This window comes from Lithobates pipiens, unplaced genomic scaffold, assembly GCF_037356315.1.
Source record: "Lithobates pipiens isolate NorthernLeopardFrog02 unplaced genomic scaffold, aLitPip1_a1.2 Scaffold_10, whole genome shotgun sequence".
Taxonomy (NCBI): domain Eukaryota; kingdom Metazoa; phylum Chordata; class Amphibia; order Anura; family Ranidae; genus Lithobates; species Lithobates pipiens.
Genome location: NW_027507686.1, coordinates 1791719 through 1817035, shown reverse-complemented (window position 1 = coordinate 1817035; position 25317 = coordinate 1791719). Strand labels below are relative to the sequence as shown.

General features: G+C 49.3%; 1 protein-coding gene across 1 annotated transcript in view; it reads right to left on the bottom strand.

Annotated features, from left to right (window-relative positions):
- Nucleotides 1-1985: 1985 nt before the first annotated feature.
- Nucleotides 1986-25317, bottom strand: part of VPS9D1 (VPS9 domain containing 1) — a 50928-nt gene continuing 27596 nt past the window's right edge. The window contains 6 exon segments of the mRNA XM_077450915.1: nucleotides 1986-10668; nucleotides 11528-11632; nucleotides 11782-11795; nucleotides 20756-20808; nucleotides 23241-23330; nucleotides 23333-23430. Coding sequence (XP_077307041.1) covers nucleotides 10569-10668; nucleotides 11528-11632; nucleotides 11782-11795; nucleotides 20756-20808; nucleotides 23241-23330; nucleotides 23333-23430 — 460 coding nt within the window. The 3' untranslated portion in view covers nucleotides 1986-10568.

The window sequence follows — 25317 nt, the reverse complement described above, 5'->3', positions numbered from 1 at the left end:
GGGGATCGGGGGGCGATCGGGGGGGGGATCGGGGGGGGTTTGTGTGCCTGTGTGTACCTACATGTCAGTGTAGTGTTGGTGCACACTTACTTTTACTCTTCTCCTCGTAGTCCGGTCAAAAAGACCGCCCCGAGGAGAATGACATCACTTCCTCCTTCCTGTGTAAACAATACACAGGGGAGGAAGCTTCTCATTGGCCAGGAGCGATCCAGAGGGGGTGGCCGAAAACCAACGGCCATCCCCTCATCACGGAGCGCTCCTGGACCGAATCGGACCGCCGTAAACAGCGGGAGGGGGTCCGATCGGACCCCCCACCCGCTGGAAGGCAATCACGTAGATGTACGTGATTGTGCCTGCCTGTGCCATTGTGCTGACGTACAATGGCAATACGGCGGTCCTCAAGTGGTTAAAAGCAGTAATTTTTTTTTGCTCGAAAATGACTTAGACCCCAAAACACACACACACACACATTATATATTATATATATATATATATATATATATATTTGTTATAAATATATAATAATTTTTTTTTTTTTAGCAGAGACACTAGAGAATAAAATGGCAATTGTTGCAATATTTTAGCAGGAAAGGCGACATCCCCTCCCACTGCTTGTAATAACAATCAAGCAGCTGCTTAGCCACATCGGTCGTTATCACAAGAAAGCTGACCGTCTGCTCTAAAAACCGGTATTGGGGGGGGGGGGGGGGATGTCTGCAGCTGCAAGCATCGCCCGCTACAACCACTTGAAGCAAAATGACGTACAGGCACGGAATTTTGTGGCAAGTGGTTAACAAGCCTCCAGAAATTCTGAAGCCTGCTAGTAGCTTGTTTAACCACCTCAATCCTGGGCACTCCACCCCCCCCCCCCCCCAACCAATTTTCAGCTCTGTTGCATTTTGAATGACAAGTCATAGAACATTATACCCATATGGAATTTTTTGCATTTTCTTCCCACAAATAGAGCTTTTTTTTGCTGAACAAACTTGAAAAAAAAGTTTTTTTCTTAGTTTCTGTTGTTTTCTCCTTCACTGATGAGGTGGCTCTGATATGTCAAATTGATGGGCACCAATAGACTACACTGATATGCAGCACTGCTGGGCACTGATAGGCAGTAGTAGGTGGCGCTGATGGACACCAATTGGCTACACTGATATGCAGCACTGGTCGGCACAAACAAATGGCACTAATAGGCAGCACTGATAAGGAGGTACTAACAGGCATCTGTGAAGGGCACTGATTGGCATTGTGGTGGGCATCTGATGGGGGCTGCACTGATAATCAATGTGCTGATTATCAGCATACATTGGCTCTCCCTGTCCGCCCAAACCGAGGAAAGCCGATTACCGGCGCTTCCTTGTTCACGCTGTGATTGGTCACAGCTGATCACATGGTAAAGAGCCTACGTCACAGGCTCTTTACTATGATCAAAGATGCGGTGTGTCAGAGCGACACACCACCGTTCGCCCGCGCTGCACGGCCTGGCATATAGTGCCCAGTCAGGATAACTGAACCATTTCCCCGCCGTTATTCTGCTATAGGCCGGGTGGGAAGTGGTTAAAGTGGCAGTCAGCACTCCCATTAGGATCCGTGTTCAGCATTTACAAACTGGAGCTGGACGGTGCTTTTAAAAGCTTCAGCAAAGCTTTCTGTTCTTCTACAATGTGAAGCCCGGGTGGCACAGGCCTCAGCAGTGCATCATTTCATTGAAGAGGCATGTGCTGAAGTCAGCTGTCATTGGCCAGACGTTCGTGCGAGTCTTTCCTGTAAAATGCAATTGTTCCAAAAATAGAAAATATTGAAGACGCCGCTAATTTTGGGGAGTTGAAGAAAATATAAATACGTTTTTAAATGTTTCAAGATGTTACCGAAGATTTCACAATAGACAGCGTTCCATATAATAATAATCACCATGTTGTGAATAGTTGGCGCTCTTCCTGCGTTTTCCATCGTCCTCCCGAACGGCACACAAGACACGCCAAGACTGCTTTTATCAAATTCTTTATTGAAAATAACTTAATCTCAATCAGAAAAATAATAAACCTTCCTAGTCTCTCCTCTAATGTAGTCTGCGCTCTCCCAAGCATCGTGGAGCTACATCTTACCAGCATGCTGAGCCTTGTAGTTCCACCATAACTAGAGAGCCACAGGCTGCTTATTCATGCTGCATACAATAAGAAAAAGACAGAATATTACATTTACAGTGATTCGTCAGCTTTTAGAAATCAAGAATTTTGTTTTATCCCTGCCATACAGAGCGTGATGCAGCCGAATCCAGCATTGGCTGCAATGACCGGCAACATGCGGATTGGTGGGGGAGGGGCTTATCACACACGGAGATTGTACACCAGTCACCGATTTCAATGAGTTATGTGCCTCATTCGTACATCAGTGGGAGAAGACGGCGGAGCATCTTCTGGTGGTGGAAGTACCAAGCAATAAACGGACAGATGTGTCACCGCACTTCACTTCAATGACAGATCTGCCCATTGGGGTTGGCAAGCCTTTGAAGTAGGGAGTATACGCCCAAAATGTACCCCTATAGGTGATCCTATAATAAGGCTTACCTATATGTACTGTAATTATCTCCAAAACAAGTTCGGTTTAGGAGCTATTTTAGTGCACATGCAGCCAGTGACATAACATTGCATGCGCTCTGACCACCTGAGCCGTTCCTTTAGAGTCTTGTGCCATAAATTGTGGCTCCTGCATGCATGCGCAGGAGTGACGTCATTGTGGCTCCTGCACGCATGCATGCCAGTCATTGTGGCTCTGGCCATTCACACAGCCGGAGTCTGCGAACCCAGGAGGAAGACAGGTGATGATGTAAGCTCTGTCAGCAGAAGGGCTTTATCCTAAGGTAAAGTTTCACATAATGTGCTAGTATGCAATGCATACTAGCACATTATAACTTTGCCTTGCAGGTAAACAAAAAAATAATTGCCAGCAGTTTACTACTTTAACAGTCAAGGCAGCTTTATCCCAGATCTCGTTCCCAGGGGTGCAGAGCCAAAGCAACGGACACCAGCGCCAATCACCAGGATCCACTACTTTGGTAGATGGATTCCACTTCCAGACCTCTAGAGTTATGAAAGTGTGAATTAAAAGCTGAGAAAAAAAACAAAAAAACTAATGAAAGTCATGTGCGTTCTCAGCTAAATTATATTGTCCTTTGTGAAGGTCTTCCATATCTGTGCAGTGGCCCGCCCTCAAACAACTTCTGTGCCAGAGCTCCTTGGGATCAAGACCACTCACTGCCGCTCTCCCTCCTTTTGCAGGGTGTCTGGTCTTGTCTCCGCCCCCTCCTGTAGTGGGTGCAACCTGCTAGGCCCCTCCCACAGCTCTGCTCTCCCTCCTTGTGCAGAGTGACTGGTCTTGTCTCTGCCCCCTCCTGTAGTGGGTGGAACCTGCTAGGCCCCTCCCACAGCTCTGCTCTCCCTCCTTGTGCAGGGTGACTGGTCTTGTCTCTGCCCCCTCCTGTAGTGGGTGAAACCTGCTAGGCCCCTCCCACAGCTCTGCTCTCCCTCCTTGTGCAGGGTGACTGGTCTAGTCTCCGCCCCCTCCTGTAGTGGGTGGAACCTGCTAGGCCCCTCCCACAGCTCTGCTCTCCCTCCTTGTGCAGGGTGACTGGTCTTGTCTCTGCCCCCTCCTGTAGTGGGTGAAACCTGCTAGGCCCCTCCCACAGCTCTGCTCTCCCTCCTTGTGCAGGGTGACTGGTCTAGTCTCCGCCCCCTCCTGTAGTGGGTGGAACCTGCTAGGCAACTCCCACAGCTCTGCTCTCCCTCCTCGTGCAGGGTGACTGGTCTTGTCTCCGCCCCCTCCTGTAGTGGGTGGAACCTGCTAGGCACCTCCCACAGCTCCGCTCTCCCTCCATGTGCAGGGTGACCCTATGTAGTTCACAGGGGTGCAAAAGCCCGGCATTTGCCTTTCTATGGCCACCCTTAGAGGCTCCTGATGTAGCTTTGTCAGGGTCCAGCAATTGGCTTTTATATAAAAACGATGCTTTAAAGTCAACCTGTCATGAAAGAAATAAGTAGGCCAATAGCTGACTTCCTTCTGAAAATACCAGCTGTCTGGCCATTACGCTGAACATTTGCACTTCAATAAATGTGAATCAGAAAGTCATAGTATTCTTGTTTATGTAAAAGTCAGAGGGTCACCATCACAGCCAGGCAACTAGCATTTTCAGGAGAGATAGACAAAAGTAGTCCCAATGACAGGTTTCCTTTAATAACTTCACCAGCATTTCCACAGGCTAATTTACATTGCAAATTTAGTGTACGAGAAAGCATTGACCAGTAACAATAGAATGTCTTCAGCCCCAGTGCATACAATAAAATCCATATAACCCAAAGTTTGTGGACACCTGACTTTTGGAGGGGGTCTGTGGGGATTTGTGCCCTTTTGTGAGATCAGGAACTGAAGTTGGACCAGAAGTCCTGGCTCACTGTCCGCCTTCAAGGTGATCCGTAGGGATGAGGTCAGGGCTCTGTACAGGACTCTCAAGTTCCTCCACACCAAGCTGATCAAACCACCTGAGCTGGCCTTGTAGACAGGGGACGATCATGGTGGAACAGAAAAGGGCCTTCACTAAACTGTTCCCAAAAGCTTGGAAGAGCCCAATTGTCTACAATGTCTTGTATAATGGAGTATTAACAGTAACCCCCTCAGGTACTGATGTTGGATAAGAAGACCTGCCTCACCTTGGGCACCAGAAAAAAAGACCTGGCTCACAATCGGAGTTCCAGTTCATCCTAAAGGTGTTCAGTAGGGTTGAGGTCAGGGCTCTGTGCAGGACATGCGTTCCTCCACACCAAACTGGCCAACCCATGTCTTTATGGAGCTGTCTTTGTACACGGGGGGGGGGGGGGGGGGGGGCATAGTCATGCTGGAACCGAAAAGAGTCTTCCCCAAATGGTTACCACAAGGTTGGAAGAGCACAATTGTCTACAACGTCTTTGTAGGATGGAGTATTAACAGTACCTCTCAGGTACGGATGTTGGATAAGAAGACCTGCCTCACATTGGGCATCAAAAAAAAAAATAAGACCTGGCTCGCCGAGTTCCAGTTCATACCAAAGGTGATCAGTAGGGACGAGGTCAGGGTTCAGTACAGGGCACTCAAGTTCCTTCACACCAGACTTGTCAACCCATGTCTTTTTCCTGGAACAGAAAAGGGTCTTCACCCAAAAAACTGTTACCACATAGGTCAGGGCTCTGTTCAGGACACTTGGAGTTCCTCCACCACAGTCATGCTAGAAGAGAAAAGGGTCTTCCCCAGACTGTTACCACATAGGTTGGAAGAGCACAATTGTCTTCAATGTCCTTGTATGATGGAATATTAACAGTAATGGCTCACATGTTGGGCACCAGAAAAAAGACCTGGCTCAACATTGGCATTGGCATTCCAGCTCATCCCAAAAGGTGTTCAGTAGGGTTGAGGTCTCCGTTCAGGACACTTGAGTTCCTCAGCCCCAAACCATGTCTATGGAACCCGGGGAGGGGGGGGGCGGGCACATAGGTCAGGGTTCAGTACAGGACACTCAAGTTCCTTCACACCAGACTTGTCAACCCATGTCTTTTTGCTGGAGCAGAAAAGGGTCTTCATCCAAAACTGTTACCACATAGGTCAGGGCTCTGTTCAGGACACTTGAGTTCCTCCACTACAGTCATGCTAGAAGAGAAAAGGGTCTTCCCCAGACTGTTACCACAAGGTAGGAAGGGTACAATTGCCTAAATTGCCCGTTGTATGCTGTAGAATGGACAGTACCCTTCACTGGAAACACCTAAACTCAATCATTTGGAGTGTCAACATACTTTATCCGTATAGTTGTGATGGTCAGGTGTCCACAAACATTGACTCATACAGGTTTAAGTAATCATTAGAAAAAAAAAAAGTGGAGGAATTTTCCAAAGTAACCCCAGATTCCAGAATTTGAGTTAGAAACTGACACCTAACTGAAACGGTTACTACAGGCAACACTCTCTTGTCCTTTTCATTTTAAGCCTCATCTCCAATGAGTCTGTATATCGCTAAAGTAGTCATAGAAAAGGAGAACACCAGCTGAGACTCACCCAAGCAGTTTTTTTATATGAGGTGTGTCTAAAATGTTCGGTGAACAGCCGATATCTCAACAGCAACATGGGCCAGGTGCTCGCGCTGCACATGGCTATTCAGAGACCACCTGGCGTGGAGTACACGTGTTCATCAGGGTAACCCGAGCGAGGTTGGGTCACAGTGCAATGGAGCAACGAGTGAACATCAAGGTCTGGTACAAATTGGGGAAAATGGTGACGGAGGCGCATGAAATGTCGGTCCAAAAAAATAAAAATAAATAAAAAGCTGAAAATGTGTTTACGACTGGTTTGAGCACTCTCGCGCCAAGAAGGAAACGACTGAGGATGAGCTGCGTTCGCGTCGGCCGTCAACAAGCAGAAACCTCAGATATGATCGAGCGAGTGTGACAAATGCTGACACGAGATCGACGACTGACTCTACGATTGATGGCGGAGGAACAGGGCAATGAAATGAGAAGAAATGGCCGCACACCACTGTAGATCAAAATCCTCTTTATTTGGACATACCAAAAAATTATAGGCATCAGAATGCTGGGTAGACGCGTTTCGCACACTTCACGTGCGTTTAGTCATTACCAGGGCATCAGGAAGGACACGGTGCACACCGTTCAGCCACAAAGATTTGGGTAAGCGGAAGATCTGTTCCCAGTTTGTGCCACACAAGCTGACAGACGAACAGAAAAGCGAAATGGATGGCAACCTCTGGAGATCTCATTACCATGTGTGTCCAGGATCCATCCGGCCTGCCAACCACCGGCACAGGGGATGAGACCCGGTGCTTCCAGTTCCATCTGGAATCCAAGCAGCAATTAATGGAATGGCTTTTACCGTCTTCCCCGCGTCCTAAAAAAAGTCACCTGCAAAAGTCTGGCACAGTGGTATCATCCATAAGGAATTAGTTCCAGCCGGTCAAACCGCGAACGCCGCATTCTACAAGGATGTTTTGTAGCGGTCGCTACTACACATTTGCAGAGATGCACAGGACTGGACAGTGGACGTTGCTGCACGATAATGCGCCTGTGCGATCCGTGTGCGCCAATTCTTGGCTCAGCGCAGCGTACCGGTTCCCAATCATCCACCGCACCCCCCTGATCTGGCGCCTGCAGACTTCTGTTTCCCCACCTGAAGAGCGTCATGAAAGGCGCACGTTTTGTGGACGTGGCGGCAATCCGAGAACGTGTAAAAGCGGTTCTGCGATCGATTCCTAAAGAGGCCTTTGCTGACAGTTTCCAGAAGCTTCATGAACATTGGCAAAAGTGTGTGGTGAAGGATGGCGGCCATTATGAAGGCCAATAAAAGGTAATCTGTACCTTCTGGTTTGTTTGTTTTCCGATACCATTCACCAAACTTTGTAGACACACCTCGTAAAAATACCCCCCCAAAAAACTGAATTATGAGAACGTGTCCTCCTCTGATGGTGAGATCCAGAACACTTACAGTAATGGTTACCAATCAGGTCCCCATAGTGGAGGCCACAGTTCTAATAAAAGTTTCTTGCAAATATGGGGAGTCACAAAGAGCTGCTAGCCGCTGTCTGCGGTCCCCATAAACAGGACAGGCTTTGAGACCCAATTTTACATAAGTAACTATTTTTGCATTGAAGAAATGTATCCAAGAACATACACAGGTAGTCTAATTCTTTCTACGCAATATGTTTTGCTGGAGTTCTCCTTTAAATTGCCTTCAACGCTACTTCTCTTCTTAGACATCAATAGGCATCGTTCATGAATATCAGGGGGGGGGGGTAATACTGTCAGGGGGTATAAAACTGAGCAACAGGTATGCCCGCGGCCTCCGCCATGTAACAGTTCCATGCACAGTGACCCGCCTGCCAATAGAATGATTGTTGGGGATTTAGGGGTTGCAGTTTTTTCAGGTCACACCTCAAATGTCAAGCAAGGGCCTCACTTTTTTTGCACATATTTTTATATCAGCAGAAATACAGCACATTATAAGAAAAAAAAAAAATATTGAAAATCACTTTTAAAAATAACTTTACCATGTTAAGTGGAACTTTAGTCAGAAAACTAAGATGACTTTAGGCCGGCGCTTTTTGCAGGTATAGCAAAGTAAAACATTATAACTTTACCGATAACTTGATAAAAAAAAAAAAAAAAACAACATTCTCTAGCAAGGAGCATCCATTCCACATAAATAATCCTATTCCCAAAATTAGTATGTGCTGTAAATTGCCTCCAGCATTGCTCTGCTTCTTCTTGCTGAAGGCGGCCATTTTGCCGAAGTCTGTTTAAAATCCAGCAATACTCTGTCTCGCCCTGCTATGCACATGCTCAGTTGCTCTCCATTTTTAGGCACTGGCGAGTTTGTAGAGGAAGGCCGATCTGCTGACAGCCTAAAACCCTCCTATCCTTTACAGCCAATGAAGCTGCTTCTGTTTGATCTATGACACCGGACATTTGATGGTTTGACAGTTTGGTTGAGGACACAAGCAGATTTGACAGTTAGCAACCCCAGCATTCCAGGACAGTAACTGTTTTTTGAAATCGTTAAATCGATGGGTTTAGTTCCGCTTTATGGGCTTCAGCAAAATGGCCGCCTCCAGCAAGAAGAAACTGAAGCAATGCTGGAGGCAATGTACAGCACACACTCATTTTGGTTGCAGAATTATTAACGTTTTTTTTTTTTTTTTTTGAGGTTATGATGTAGAGTATAAGATTTCCCATCATTTGAGCCCAATCCTCTTTTATTGCTCAGTGAGATTAATCTTGACAAACAGAGAAAAACTTTGTCAAATCCCCCCCCCTTGCTGTGAGTGACGGGTGATTTACATATCACGTGCACTAGCCTAAGAGACATGCATTCTTTTTTAATTCCCTCCCCCAATCCTTTCTTCTGCTGCTCTGCAAGGATTGGCTGTTCCACACCTCAGCATGATTTGGCATGCTGAAGTCATGTGGTGACTTTTCTGGGTTGTGACTGGATGTTAGTGATCATAGCAGAAGTTCAGTGTAAGAAATACACAGGAGAAAATGCATGTTGATAAGGGGAGTGTAGAGGTGGGCGGGGAGTCTACTGACATCACGACTCCACCTACCGGGCTCCGGACAACAGACTCACCCACAAAATCTGCAGTTTTTCAGATCTCATAGACAGAGGGGAGACATCTGACACATAAGTATATATATTATTAGGTTAGGGTTTAGGGTTAGGGTTTCCCCTAGAAGAACAAGTTTAGGACTCAGGGATTGGAATAGGGACCTCCCCCAAAGGTCAGCAGGCGTGTCCCTCAGAGGTCAAAGGTCAAGTGTCAGGCTGACCCACCCCCACCAAAGTGTTCCGCCTACCCCAAGTCGGGGCATGAACAAGTCGGGGCAAGCGCTTTTGATCACTTTTATTGCTGTCACAAAAACATCCCTTGTGACAGTAATAGGTGTTGACAGGTACTTTTTACGGAGGGATCGATGGAACGGGAGCCCCAGTAAGAGCGGCGGGAGGGGGAGGGGGGCGTCCTTTCCCGCTCCTCCGGTATAACAGCCGAGCGGCTTTTAGCCACATCGGTTGTTATCACTGGAAAGCCGATCGCCGGCTCTAAAAAATAGTACCGGGGTGATGCCTGCAGCTGCGAGCATTATCCCTGTATAACCCTCGGGCGGGAAGGGGTTATGAGTGTGGAATGGATTTTCCTTGCTAAAGAACATTATTTTTTTTTCACATTCTTATAGGTAAAAGTTCCGCATTAAGGATGTTTGCGATTGGGCTTACCTCTACTTTAAGACCTGTGCAAAGTCATGTTGTTTCCTCTTCAAAGTCTCACTTAGGCCAGAATACTGAGACCGCCATTAAAAATAGGGACAGCTAGAAGGAATACTATTTCACCCATGTAACATAATTCAGCAGCACCCCTGATGGGATGACAGGGATGGGCTCAGGCGTGTTCGGATCCGGCCCCCCCCCCCCCCCGCCAGGAAGCCGGCACTGCACACCTCCGAATCAAAGGCAGCATGTGTATGCGCAGCTGCGGGCCGGGAAATGCCTCTCTGTGATTGGCTGTGTGCAATGAGGGCTTCCTGGCGGGATTGCTCAGGTGGGTTGGGACTATGATCTGAACACGCCTAAGCCCATCCCTATAAATATGACCCCCCCCTCCTCCATATCTTCCAGAAGTCCTCCATTACCCGCCATGTTGTAACCAGCACACCGAGTTCCTAAAGTACTGGAACTATTTGCCTCCAATGTCCCTCATTCTATAGCAAGTCCAGAACCGGCTGCTCCTCATCAATGCAATGTGACCCTCTGGGAACGCGGGAAAAAGTTCTTTAAAAAAAAAAAAAAATTTCCAAAATGAAGGTGGTTGGGAGGACTGCAGGCTCAGTTGCTCAGTTCTACACCCCCTGTAGTGTTCAGTTTCACATTGGTGGGGAGAAGATTGACCAGTGTTTGCAGTTGGCAATATTTACATAGATAAGGTGCAATAGAAGGTTTGGCCTGTCCTCAGGACGCCTTAGAACATAAAAGCAGCGGATTGGCCCCTCAGATAGCAGGCGGTGATGGGGGGATGGGAAGGGTCTCCAGATAGACCAGTGCACTCTGCACAGAGGTCAGACAATATCCTTCTTCTCCGATCAGATACCTGAGGAAGAGAAGCAAAGAGTCACACTTCTAAACAAGAGCTTATCAAGTAAAATAACAGCCGTATAGTATGATAGTAAAATATCTCAATCAGTTATTTTACAAAGAAGAAGAATGGGCAGAAATGTCCTCTCTAGATGGGCAAAGCTGGTAGAGACACCCCCAAAAAGACTTGTAGAGAAAGGGGGTTCTACAAAGTATTGGCTCCGGGGGCCGCTATACAAATGCCCCTCCCCCACACTTTTCACATATTTATTTGTATCATTTTCCTTCCACTTCACAATTATGTGACATCACATAAAATCCAAATAAAATACATTTACGTTTTTGGTTGTAACAGGACAAGATGTAGGGAATTTCATGGGGTATGAATACTTTTTCAAGGCACTAGATCTGTGGGTGACTTCAGAGAGTTCTACCCTCATTAGGAAAGGCCGTAATATATATATATATATATATACACATACATATACACACACACACACACATACATATATAATAAAAAAAAAATAATAAAAAATAAAATAAAAAAGTTCCCAGCAAATAGATCAGAAAAAGGGGGAGCAGACAGCAGATGTGGTGGGAAGGGGGAGGGAGGCGCAGAAGTAAAGTGGCCGAACGAAATCGAGGGAGACGGCAGTCTGCACATTTAGCTCAGGGAGATCTCGCCAGACAATAAAGCTGTCACAACAGCAGACATGTCAGCCGGGCAGCTAAAAGTGAGTGACATTACAAGGCCAGAGCGCTTCCTCGTTTATTAATTAATGGCAGGGCAGAAGCCGTGACACTCACATAAACTGTCATATTAAAGCAGAAGGCGGCGCGGGGCGAGGCAGCCAGCGCCGGAGACGCGTACTCACCCCTCGTATATGAACTCCTCCAGCGCAGCGCACTCCGACACCAAGTGGGACATGCCGCTTCTCAGAATCACAAAGGCCAAGATGGGTAACAGGTCATCCGCACCGCTGGAAAAAGGTCAAAGAGAAAGCGTGGTGAGCAGCTGGACATCAGAGACAAACGGCTTACAAAGAATCTTTATTAACTTTAAACATTGTAGAGACACCCCCCCCCTCCTCCTCTGGGTGATCGCTGTACATTGCAAGGATTTTAAAACTTTTCTGCAGATCCCTACCTTTTGTTATTCTGAAGAAATAGCTGTTTCCATGTGCACAGTGAATGTGAACAGGCGTGACTTTAGAATTATCAATCAGGTGCTGCACCTGCAGGGTTCTAATAGTGAACATGCATTCCTTTAAATGTGATTTCCCTTTGGGAGTATCTCACCCAAAATTGCATTTTTGTTGCAAAGGATGCCCAAAATCTGACTTGTATCTCAGTGCAGACTTCCGGGAAAATCAATGATTTAATCACACAAGCAGGAAATTACATTTCTGGGGGGAGTTCTGTATACCATCTGTGTACACAGTGCTGCATTTTGGTTTTGTGCGGCCCTAGGCAAGACTAAAATCAGGAGCGCCCCCCCCCCCGCCTAAAATTTGTCCCACCCCAGCCGTGGTATCCCATTCTCATCTCAGGGTCTGATGAATAACGCTGCAACTGCTCACAGTGAACAACTGCGGCTTCTTCATCAGACCCCGAGACATGATTCCTCCAAGTGCCACATATGTGGTCAGTGGGGAAGAGGACGGGGTCAGCGGGACATAGGACGGGGTCAGCAGGACATAGGAGGGGGGTCAGCAGGGCAGAGGATGAGGCAGCACAGATGAGGAGGCATGGATAGGAAGCACCGATGAAGAGCACTGATAAGGACGCACTGATTGGCAGCACTGATGAGGAGGCATGGATAGGAAGCACTGATGGGCACTAATGAGGAGTCATGGATAGGAAGCACTGATGAGGAGTCATGGATAGGAAGCACTGATGGGCACTGATGAGGATTCACGGATAGGCAGCACTGATGAGGAGTCATGGATAGGAAGCACTGATGGGCACTGATGAGGATGCACAGATAGGAAGTACTGATGGGCACTAATGAGGAGTCATGGATAGGAAGCACTGATGAGAAGTCATGGATAGGAAGCACTCGTGGGCACTGATGAGGAGTCATGGATAGGAAGCACTGATGGGCACTGATGAGGAGTCAAGGATAGGAAGCACTGATGGGCACTGATGAGGAGGCACGGATAGGCAGCACTGATGGGCACTGATGAGGAGGCACAGATAGGAAGCACTGATGGGCACTAATGAGGAGTCATGGATAGGAAGCACTGATGAGAAGTCATGGATAGGAAGCACTCGTGGGCACTGATGAGGAGTCATGGATAGGAAGCACTGATGGGCACTGATGAGGAGTCATGGATAGGAAGCACTGATGGGCACTGATGAGGAGTCAAGGATAGGAAGCACTGATGGGCACTGATGAGGAGGCACGGATAGGAAGCACTGATGGGCACTGATGAGGAGTCAAGGATAGGAAGCACTGATGGGCACTGATGAGGAGGCACGGATAGGCAGCACTGATGGGCACTGATGAGGAGGCACGGATAGGCAGCACTGTTGGGGTTGTCCGGTAATCTGGGGGCACGCAGTTCTGGGAGGATGTCAATAGACGCCCTCCCAGAACTGGACAACCACTCTGTAGACGTCATTCAGCTATAGCACTGTGGTCTGGAGGCGGCACTGCCCCCCCCCTAGGCTACTGCCTTGTGGTAGATACTACCCCGTGTGTGCAAAGCGCCTCCAGGTGGCCATATTGAATTTTACAAAAATTACAGTGGCTGCAGATTGAAAAGATAATTTTTCTGTTTCAATATGTTTATTGTATTTTTGGAAATAAACAAGAGATTCATTAAAGTGGAGTTCCACCCAAAAAAAAAAAAAGTCATTAATGTGCATTCAAAAAAAAAAAAAAAAAACATTTGGAGAAAATTATTATTTTTTACTCGCCTCTTAAATGCTGTTGCTAGGGGGTCCCTCGTAATCTGCCTCCTTTGGTGCCTGGGCTCCCGACGTCACTTCCCCTCGACGCAGGAAGGGATATCAGCTCTGCCCCCTCCCTCTAGGCGATCATATGGGACACATCACAGATGATTGTGTGGCGTGGCTCGCGCATGCGCAGTGGGTGCCTAGCTGTGAAGCCACAGCTGGCCGCGCACACAGTTATAATCCCGGCGCCACCGAGTGGAGGAGCGGGGCTCGATCCCCCGCATCGCTGGACCCTGGGACAGGTAAGTGTCCGATTATTAAAATAATCAGCAGCTGCAGTATTTGTAGCTGCTGACTTAATTTTATTTATTCTTTTTAAGCGGAATTCATCCGGGGGGGGGGGGGCTCTTCTCCTGCAGCCCCTGGAAAGGTCATTTTTAATAACCTCCAATAACAATATGAAGCAATTTGTATCTGCTAGAGCATTATTATTTTTTTTTGTTGTTGTTGTTATTTTTTCCCCGTGAAAAATAATTCACCCAAAACAAATACCTCAGCATTTGGTAGATGCTGGAGAGTTAAATCCCCACCTTCCAGCGCTCAGTGTGGTCAGTGCAGACATCCCAGGTCCTCAGACATGCGTCGCCCATTATGAGGGGCTCACAGTCCCTGATGGATTTTTTTTATTCATTTATAATATAAATAACAAAACAGAAGGAGGAGGAGAGGGAACACACAGCGAAGTCAGGGATCATGGGAGGAGAACCCTTGTTGGTGGGAATATATAAGAAACATAAGAAGCAATGGGCTCAACCCAACCCAACCCAACCGGCTCCCGCTGGTACTAAAATATCATTTTGAATAAGAATCCACCCAGAGGGACACGGCCACCCGTGACATTATGGAAAGAAAAATGCCAACTGTTCTTACTGTTTAACCCTTTTACTGCCACCGCCGTATGTCTTACAGCAGTGACAGCTGGGGGGGGGGGGGGGGGGTATGCACACTCCTGGAAGATGGTGCAGCCGCGGGGGGGGGGGGGGGGGGATGGAGGGTTGTTTGCGCACTTCACAAGCTGGGTGTCGGCTTTCCAGGGAAAGCGATCTAATGAAAGTGTCGCCGATTGAAAAATATAGGGTACCGAAGTTTGTCGCCATTCTGCAGACGCAAATTTAACCGATTCGCTTTACCCCCCCCCCCCCCCTTCATGACAAGCTCATAGCTGAACTATTTTAACTGGTAATTGCGCGGTCGTGCCACTTTGTACCCAAATTAAATTTTTTATCATTTTGTTCAGACAAATAGAGCTTTCTTTTAGTAGCATTTGGTCACCGTTGGGGTGTTTTTTTTTTGTTTTGTTTTTTGTGCTATAAATAATAATAATAATAAATATAAAAAAAAGTTGAACATTTGAACAAAAGTTGAACAAAAAATTCCAATAAGCGTATATATTGATTGGTTTGTGTGAAAGTTGTAGCGTCTACAAACTACGGGATATATACTGGAATTTTTTCTTTTGTGATACTACTAATGGGACTGCGATAGTGCAGCAGGCAATCTGACATTAACTGGCACTGGGGGGGGGCGAACTAACTGCCATTGACATTAAAGTGGTTGTAGCAAAAAATAAAAAATAAATAAATAAAAAACCCTGCATGACAAAGGCATAATTAGCTAGTATGCATAGCATACTAGCTCAATATAAATTACTTACCCAAGAACGAAGCCCCCACAGCAGTCCTCGTCTCTCCCCCCCCCCCCCCCCAGGCTGGCGACATCTCTCCCAGGGGTTACTTCCGGGTATCGCGGCTCCGGCGCTGTGATTGGGCCGGAGGCGCGATGTCGTCACTTCCACGCATGCGTGCGGGAGCTGCCGGTAATAGCACGTATGTGCCACTGTTTCAGTTTGCCCCAGTGCCCATGTGCCAATGTCATCGGCACATGCAGGGGGCAGGGAATATCTCCTAAACTGTGCAGGTATAGGAGATATCCGGGTTAGCTACAGGTAATCCTTATTATAGGCTTACCTGTAGCATAAAGTTGTTGTAATGGTTTTACAACCACATGAATACAGTGATCAGTGCTAACACTATAACACTGTCCCTGCTTTGCAGGGATGAGAAACAGAGAGATCATTCGCTCTGTACAGAGCACTGTGTTAATTGGCAACACAGAGCTCTGGGCTGTGATTGGTCACAACTGATCAGCAGGTCGTGCCCGTGAATTATTGGCCAGGACTTTCTAACAGACTCCCACAGCGAGTGCCAGGTGGGGGCGCACGTGTGCCCTAAACCTGGAAGTAGGCAGTGACGTCTGGGTACATCTCTTTGCCTACACCAGCCGCCCGTCCGCAGTACATCGTGGGAGGTCAGGAAGCGGTAAAAGCGCGACGCGTTCGGTATCTGCTTACTCAGAGCGACCTCCTCTTATTTTAACAAATAAAATGGGTAATACTTTGAATTTTGTGCCCTAAAGCAGTGGTCATGAACCATGTCCTCAGGGCCCACTAACAGGCCAGGTTTGCAGAATAACTGAAATCCATGACAGGTGATCTCATTTACTGCTCAGTGATTGCCGGATTCTAGTTTGCACCTCCCCCGAGGTAATACATAAATCCTGGCCTGTTAGTGGGCCCTGAGGACAGGGTTGATGACCATTGCCCTAAATGACCTAGTCATGAAGGGGGTAAAATCTTCCAGATGGCAAGCGGTTAAGGCAGATTCAAGCTTTATCTGCGTTGCATTGTGGGATGGAAACTTTTTTTTTTTCCTGGTTCAGGACAACAACTCGGCTGCAACAGGTTTGTGGGGAGCGGCCAGAGTCACCGGTAAACATTCTCACACATCACGCCGGAGTCACAAAGACACCATGAAGGTAAAACTCTTTCAGGGCGAGTTGCGGTCCCTCCAGACTACGAACGCTTTATGTTATCAGACAGTTGTAGCGAGGGCTGCTGCTCAGGGGGATTTTCTTTAGAAGATTTTCCATCCGATGCCGGGAGGTGCACTTAGGAATTCCTTTGGTGTCTGAGTTTTGGGGTCGTGACATTTCTGGCTCTCCGAGTTGCTGGGGGTGGTGGGGACCCACCGAGGAAATATCAGGAGTTTACACATCAAGGTGTCCCCTCTGCCTGGGGTCAGCATCCCAAAGCTGCCCCCTGCTGTCCGGGGTCACAATGGGGCCGCTCTGGATGCTGATGTGTCTGGATGTGTGGCTCATTATGTGCTGACAGTTGCACCCAGAGCGTGCCCTCAGCCACGGCGGATGCCGCCTGTGCAAAATCCACCTCCCCCACCCCCCACCAAGGCAGATTTGTCTCCATTCGTCTGTATTACCCCCCCCCCCCCCCCCAGCCCTGATCACCTCCCCGGCTACTTTACCCAGCACCTCTCTGCTACCTAGACCACCTCTTTGTATGAGGCACAGTGCCGCCTCTAGGTGAGGCTCTTCCGTATACACTCAACTCCTTCAGCTCTGGAAGATTTACCCCCCTTCATGACCAGGTCATTTTTGCACTGCGTTACTTTAAAGCATATGTAAAGGTTTGTTAAAAAAAAAAAAAAAAAAAAATCAAACATATCATACTTACCTCCTCTGTGCAGTTGGTTTTGCAGAGTGGCCCCGATAGTCCTCTTCTGGGGTCCCTCAGCGGAGCTCCTGGCTCCTCCTCTTCTCAAGTGCCCCGTTGCAGAGCTGCTTTCCATGGGGGCACTCATGCGGGCACACTCCTGTTTCCTGCTGCTGCGTCTATTGACACAGACAGCAGGACTCAGCCCCGCCCCCCGTCATTGCATTTTGATTGACAGCAGCGGGAGCCAATGGCTACGCAGCTATCAATCTGTGCTGTGCTAGTCCCCAGCGCTGGAAAGAGCGGATTCAGATAAGTAAAAGGGGGCTCATGGGGGGGGGGGGCACATCACAAGAGGTTTTTCACCCTAATGCATAGAATGTATTAAGGTGAAAAACCCTGAGGTTTTTATTTTTTGTGCTATAAACAGAAAAAAAAACAACAATATTGGAAAAAAAAAAACAACATCTTTTACTTTCTGCTATAAAACATCCAATATGTATTCTGCTACATATTCTTGGTAAAAAAATCCCAATAAGAGTATATTGATTGGTTTGCGCAAAAGTTATCGTATCTGCAAACTATGGGATATTTTTATGGTTTTTTTCTTTACTAGCAATGGCGGCGATCAGCGTCTTATAGCAGGACTGCGATATTGCGGCAAATCGGACACGAAGTGACACTTTTTTTGGGGACCAGCACCGGGACAAACGCAGAGTGTGAATGTATCCGGCAGGGATACAAACAGCAATAAAAACCCAACAGAGTTTTTCTTTAAATGTGATCTCCAAATTCATTTTCTGTTTTTGAGCTGTTAAAGGATCAGATTTTATGTTCTTTACCCCCCCCCCCCTCCCCCACATGGCAAAGAGGCTCCATATCCCTAATACAGGAACATTCTATGAGTTCTGTGCATCACTGCCCTCCAATCCTGGCGTGCGTTAGGGTCCTCTCCCCTCTTCTCACTCCAGAGCCTGGCTCCATTCCTGCCCCCATCTTCTCTCTCTCTACGCTAATTAGAGTTGACAGCCGCTGTGCTTGGGAGCTGCTGCTCTGCGGAGTGCCGCAGCCCCCCTGTGCTCTGCAGGACAGGCCGTGTTCTGCCCGACAATGTCACATCTCATCCATCACTACAGATCCCTGCAGGGGCCTCATATCTGTACCCAATAAACATCATGTATTCTGCAACCTGGGCACACAAGGAGAGAGAGAAGAGAGAGAGAAGAGAGGGAAAGGAGAGAGGAGAGAAAGGAGGGGGGGGTGAGAGAGAGTGGACAGAGCAAGAGAGAGAGTGGACAGAGCGAGAGAGAGAGAGAGAGAGAGAGAGAGTGGACAGAGCGAGAGGGGGGGGGGGGAGAGTGGACAGAGCGAGGGGGGGGGAGAGAGGGGACAGAGCGAGGGGGGGGGAGAGAGGGGACAGAGCGAGGGGGGGGGGGGAAGAGAGGGGACAGAGCGAGAGGGGGGGGGGAAGAGAGGGGACAGAGCGAGAGGGGGGGGGAAGAGAGGGGACAGAGCGAGAGGGGGGGGGAAGAGAGGGGACAGAGCGAGGGGGGGGGGGGGGGAAGAGAGGGGACAGAGCGAGAGGGGGGGGGGGAAGAGAGGGGACAGAGCGAGAGGGGGGGGGAAGAGAGGGGACAGAGCGAGGGGGGGGGGGGAAGAGAGGGGACAGAGCGAGGGGGGGGGAGAGAGGGGACAGAGCGAGAGGGGGGGGGGAAGAGAGGGGACAGAGCGAGAGGGGGGGGGGAAGAGAGGGGACAGAGCGAGAGGGGGGGGGGAAGAGAGGGGACAGAGCGAGAGGGGGGGGAGAGAGGGGACAGAGCGAGAGGGGGGGGAGAGGGGACAGAGCGAGAGGGGGGGAGAGAGGGGACAGAGCGAGAGGGGGGGAGAGAGGGGACAGAGCGAGAGGGGGGGGAGAGAGGGGACAGAGCGAGAGGGGGGGGAGAGAGGGGACAGAGCGAGAGGGGACAGAGCGAGAGGGGACAGAGCGAGAGGGGACAGAGCGAGAGGGGACAGAGGGAGAGGGGACAGAGCGAGAGGGGGGGAGAGGGGACAGAGCGAGAGGGGGGGAGAGGGGACAGAGCGAGAGGGGGGGAGAGGGGACAGAGCGAGAGGGGGGGAGAGGGGACAGAGAGAGAGGGGGGGAGAGGGGAACGAGAGAGAGGGGGGGAGAGGGGACAGAGAGAGAGGGGGGGAGAGGGGACAGAGAGAGGGGGGGGAGAGGGGGGGAGGGGGACAGAGCGAGAGGGGGGGAGAGGGGACAGAGCGAGAGGGGGGGGGGGACAGAGAGAGAGAGGGGACGGAGAAAGAGGGGACGGAGAGAGAGGGGACGGAGAGAGAGGGGACGGAGAGAGAGGGGACGGAGAAAGAGGGGGGGGGGAGAGAGGGGACAGAGAGAGGGGACAGAGCGAGAGGGGGGGGAGAGAGGGGACAGAGCGAGAGGGGGGGGAGAGAGGGGACAGAGCGAGAGGGGGGGGGAGAGAGGGGACAGAGCGAGAGGGGGGAAGAGGGGAGAGAGGGGACAGAGCGAGAGGGGGGGAGAGGGGGAGAGAGGGGACAGAGCGAGAGGGGGAGAGGGGACAGAGCGAGAGGGGGGAGAGGGGACAGAGCGAGAGGGGGGGAGAGGGGACAGAGCGAGAGGGGGGGGGAGAGGGACAGAGCGAGAGGGGGGGGGAGAGGGGACAGAGCGAGAGGGGGGGGAGAGGGGACAGAGCGAGAGGGGGGGAGAGGGGACAGAGCGAGGGGGGGGGAGAGGGGACAGAGCGAGGGGGGGGGGAGAGGGGACAGAGCGAGAGGGGGGGGGGGACAGAGCGAGAGGGGGGGGGAGAGGGGACAGAGCGAGAGGGGGGGGGGAGAGGGGACAGAGCGAGAGGGGGGGGAGAGGGGACAGAGCGAGAGGGGGGGGAGAGGGACAGAGCGAGAGGGGGGGGGGAGAGGGGACAGAGCGAGAGGGGGGGGGGAGAGGGGACAGAGCGAGAGGGGGGGGGAGAGGGGACAGAGCAAGAGAGAGAGGGGACAGAGAGAGAGAGAGAGGGGACGGAGAGGGGACAGAGAGAGAGGGGACAGGGGAGAGAGAGAGAGAGAGAGAGAGAGAGAGAGAGAGAGAGAGAGAGAGAGAGAGAGAGAGAGAGAGAGAGAGAGAGAGAGAGAGAGAGAGAGAGAGAGAGAGAGAGAGAGAGAGAGAGAGAGAGAGAGAGGGGGGAGGGGGAGGGGGAGAGGGAGAGGGAGAGAGAGGGGGGACAGAGAGGGAGGGAGAGGGAGAGAGAGGGGGGATGGAGAGGGAGAGAGAGGGAGAGAGAGGGAGAGAGAGGGAGGGGAGAGGGAGAGAGAGGGAGGGAGAGAGAGGGAGGGGGGGGGGGAAGGAGAGAGGGAGAGATGGGAGAGCGAGAGAGAGAGGGGGGGACGGAGAGAGGGAGAGGGAGAGGGAGAGGGAGAGAGAGAGAGAGAGAGAGAGAGAGAGAGAGAGAGAGAGAGAGAGAGAGAGAGAGAGAGACAGAGAGATCCCAGAGATAGAAGCTTTATTATTTCCTGACAATACTACATTGGGTCTGGCCATGTAGGCATCATTAGGTCTTCTGGTCAGGAAAATATTCATATTTATAGAATTATTTGAAGGATACTCACATGGATGCAGCGCCGGGGTGGCACAATAGTCATCGGCACACTCGCATATCCCCCGCAGGGTCCTCACTAGAAAATACAGACATGTCAGTAAATACTACAGTGGCTCTGGGTATGTCTACATAGTCACTAAGCTACTCAAAGAGAACCCGCTGCCATGGCTCCCAGAGGGTATTGATGCCATATCACAACTGCCAATCCCCCGGCTGTGATGGGTAAGGGGCATCCCAATAGTTTTATATATCTGGATCTATTGACAACTTTTTTCCAGATACAGGAATGACTATAAACACTATCAGAACAGAAGACACCTGGGAACTCGAAGATAACTTATGTCCTCACTGCATTGCATTTGTCAGTGACTAACACTATGTGGCCAAACGTCAGCGGACACCCCACCATCAATCCTGTATTAGTATTTGAACATCTCCTTATTATAGCGTCCCTGTGCCCATTTTGTGGCTATAAAAACCCTCCTTTCCTTCTTCCCACAGGATTTTGGAGTTTTCTGGATTTTTTGTCCAGTCAGACAAATAAGCATTTGTGAGGTCAGGTACTGATGTTGAATGAGAAGTCCTGACTCACCATCAGTGTTCTAATTCCTCCCAAAGGTGTTCAATAGGGTTGAGGTCAGGGCTCTGTGCAGGACACTTAAAGCGATTGTTAAGGTTAGTTTAAAAAAATTAAAAATAACAAACATGTCATACTTACCTCCTCTGTGAAAGGGTTTTGCACAGAGTGGCCCACGATCCTCCTCTTCTGGGGTGCCCGGGCGGCGTTCCTGGCTATCGAGTGCGCCCACAGAAAGCTACATTCCATGGGGGCACTCGTGCGGGCGCGCGCTCCCGAGTCCTGCTGCTGCATCCATTCACACAGACAACAGGACCCGGGCCCCACCCCCCGACTCCATGTCACTGGATTTGATTGACAGCAGTGGGAGCCAATGGCTGCAATCAATCTAATGAGGACCCGAGGCGACGGCTGGAGCTGCTGCGCTCGCCCTAGTCGCTGGAACGATCAGGTTCAGGTAAGTAAAAGGAGGGCTGCTGCATCACCGAAGGTTTTTCACCTTAATTCATAGAATGTACTTTACAACTCCTTTAAAGTGATTGTAAAGTTTAGACTAAAATAAAAAACATGTTATACTTACCGGCTTTGTAATGGATTTGCACACAGCAGCCCGGATCCTCCTCTTCTCGGGTCCCTCATCAGCGCTCCCGGAACCTCCTTCTCAGGGAATACTTCCTTAGAAAGCCGCTTTCTATGGGGGGGGGGCACACATGTGGGCTTGGTCCTGAGTCGCCCTGTCTGCGTCTATAGACACAGACAGGGCAGCTCAGCCCTGACAATCCCTACCTCATCATAGAATTTGATTGACAGCAGCAGTTATTGACAGCTAGGGCTGTTATTTCTGATCCTGGCTTCACCAACCAGTATTTAATTGGCCTGGAACAAGCATGCCGCCAGTGAAGTCTGAAATTCTGCCCTGCTTAGTTGGTCCAGATCAGTGATTCACAAAGTACGGATTGCCCTGAACTTTGCAACGTTAAAAACAAAAGTTTACCATACAGGCTTCCACATTTCTGCGCTCAGAAGTTCGCATTAAAGTGATTGTAAGGGGCTGCCCATGTGAAAGGGGTATGTTTTAGCTTTACCGCTGTTTAAGCGTCACTTTTCGGATGCTAGCGGGGCTTTTAACCCCGTAGAAGGGGTTAAAAACTTCCGTGTTGCGTCGCTTCCAAAGTGCCGGTCATTAATTGCAACGGGCAGGGGGCGGGGCGGGGGAATAGCGGTGTATACAGCGCTCCAAATCTTCCCTAAAGATGCTGCTTGCAGGACTTTTTCTAACGTCCCGCAAGCGCACCACCCCAGTGCGAGAGCTCTCATTGCAAGGAATGGGAGGCAGTTTACAGGTGTTTTTTATTTCTAGGGCTAAAATGCCTGAAACCTGCCTCAGTGTGAAAGGGTAAGGTAGGTTTTTTACCATCATGCATTCTCTGCATTAACCTAAAAAAACTTTCTGTGTCCAGTCCCCCCTCAATACTTACATGACTTCAATCCAGCGCTGTGCCCGTGAGTTCTCTCTCCTCATTGGATATGGAGGCCATTGGCAAGGAATCCAGGCGGGGGGGGGGGGGGGGGGGGTTAAGTGTGTCAATAGACGTACACAGTGTAGCTCAGGAGCAAGCCTGCAGGAGCAACCAGCTTGATACAGGAACACTCAGCAGGGGAGCGGAGACAGGAGCCCTGGTGGGGGACCCCAGAAAAGGAGGATTGGGGCTGCTCTATGCAAAACCATTACAGTGCAGGAAAAATGTTTTTTTTTTTTTTTTTTAATAAATTACATTTACAACCCCTTTAATCTGCAGTAACAAGTTCCACATGTCCCACCTAAAGGTAAAACCTGGTACTGCAGCACAACTCTAGAGACCCACAGATGGGACCTCGGCAGAATAGGGATTTCTTCACCCCCCCCCTCCCCCGAGCACGGCTTTGTTTACCTATACACTCCAGCTTCTTGTTTGGAGTGTGTTGATTGGTCATTTGTTCTAAGTCTTCTGCGGCTGATCTGTAAGGGTCTTTGACGTCCTTGGGTACAGGCGATTTGATACTCCTACTACAGATGGTGGCGCTGTTCTGTATAACTCCATGATCTGCAGAAGGGATTCCTCCCGTGCAGAGAGGACCTGTCTGAGGAAAAGTGAAACAAAGACTCATATTAAAAAGGAAAATAAAGTATTGATCAACACACCTTATCCCACATTGTCTCTTCCTTGTAAGCACAGTGACAATAATTTGTTTACAGGACTCTATAGACATCCCATCACCTTGTCCATGTGACCGTCTCTCACTGATTTATCGCACAAGTCTGCACAGAGCTTAAAGTTAAATGACATGCATCCCCTGCAAAGGGAGATTCATTGTTGGTGGGGAACTTTCAGTCTAAACAAGTAACAAATCCACTTACTATGTGAAGAACGAGCCTCATAAAAGTAAACAAATAACTTTGTTTTCCCCCCTGAGCCAAATCCTCCTTCAGTTGTGTCTCATGCGCTCCCCCCCTCCCCCCTCAAAGGCACTGCAGCTCATAGCGGGAGGAGTTCAGCAACAAGATGCATAGTAGTCCATTATGCTTCACCTTTGCAGGGAGACAAAGAAGAAGTAAACCCATCAGGGTTTACTTCCTCTTTAACGCATAGGATGCACGAGGGTTTACAACCCCTTTAATCCTTTGTCTTGTTTATACTCTATGTTGCCCTCCAATGCTGCTTGTTGCAATTTCCAGTTGAAGGTGGGGGCATCGGCCCTCTTTTTTTTGTATGACTGTATATTGGGCAGGCAACGCACTGACACCTTTGCAGCAATTGAGCTACGTGCTGGGTTGTTCAGTGTGCTCCTGCACCTTTAAGAAGGGGTGGGGCTCCCTTCAGTCCATGTGTCCTCCACCTACTCATCAAAATGCATGCGCTTCCATTGTGGGGTCAGTGATAAGAACTACAGATACCAGGGTGCCTTGGTGGGGCTCTGTAGCTTACGCATTCATTTGCAAACGTGTGCAGACTAAACCCCCGTTTTAACGCAAACTGTTAGCCCACGTACACACGGTCGGAGATTTTGGCAACCAAATTCGGTCGGATTTTGTCCGTCGGATTTAGTCCGACGGATTGTGTCCGAAACTTTTGCATACACGCGGTTGGGCCAAGTTGGCTAAAAATCCGATCTTTCAGAACGTAATGACGTAATTTTGTTACGATGGGACTACATTCAGGCTAGTAGCCAATAGCTTTGATGTAGGAATTTGATCTGAGCATGCGTGGCACTTGGTCCGATGAAAATGCTCTACACATGATCGGATTAGGTCCGTCCGGCCCAGTTGGTCGGGAAATATTTCCAACATGTTGGAAAATTGGGTCGGACGGAGATTCGGACGGAATCAGTCCGATGGATACCACACACAGTCGGATTATCTGACGACACGGTCCGATAGGACACATTCCGACAGATTCTCCGACCGTGTGTACAAGGCTTTAGACAGGTTGATTCGGTTGCCTGCGGGCTGTTCGGTAAGTAAGCTTGTTTTTTTCTTTCTTCCTTGGATTAATCCTTGGCCTTGTTTATACATCAGAAGAAGTGGCATTAGGTGGTCTTCATCAGGTATTTATGGGGCTTTGCAGGGGCGCTAGGTGAAAACTAAGTGCAGGTGGACTTCCATTTAAAGTGCAAATCCACTTTTGTTGAGAAACGTTTTGACCCCAGATCTTACATTAAAGAGGTCCTGTCATGCTTTTTTTTTTCTATTACAAAAGGATGTTTTCATTCCTTGCAATAGGATTTTTTTTTTAAAGGGACAATGTAAAAAAAATAAAAATTTTTTATTTTTTTTCTCATTTAAAAGAAAAACCTTAAACCGCCCTGTCCTTCCATGCTCACGCTCAGAAGTGAACGCATACGTAAGCCTCTCCCATCCTCTGGAACTCCCTGCCCCAGTCTGTCCGCTCAGCCCCTACCTTGTCTACCTTTAAGAGTTCCCTGAAAATTCATTTATTCACGGAAGCCGATCCCACCCCCCACCTAACT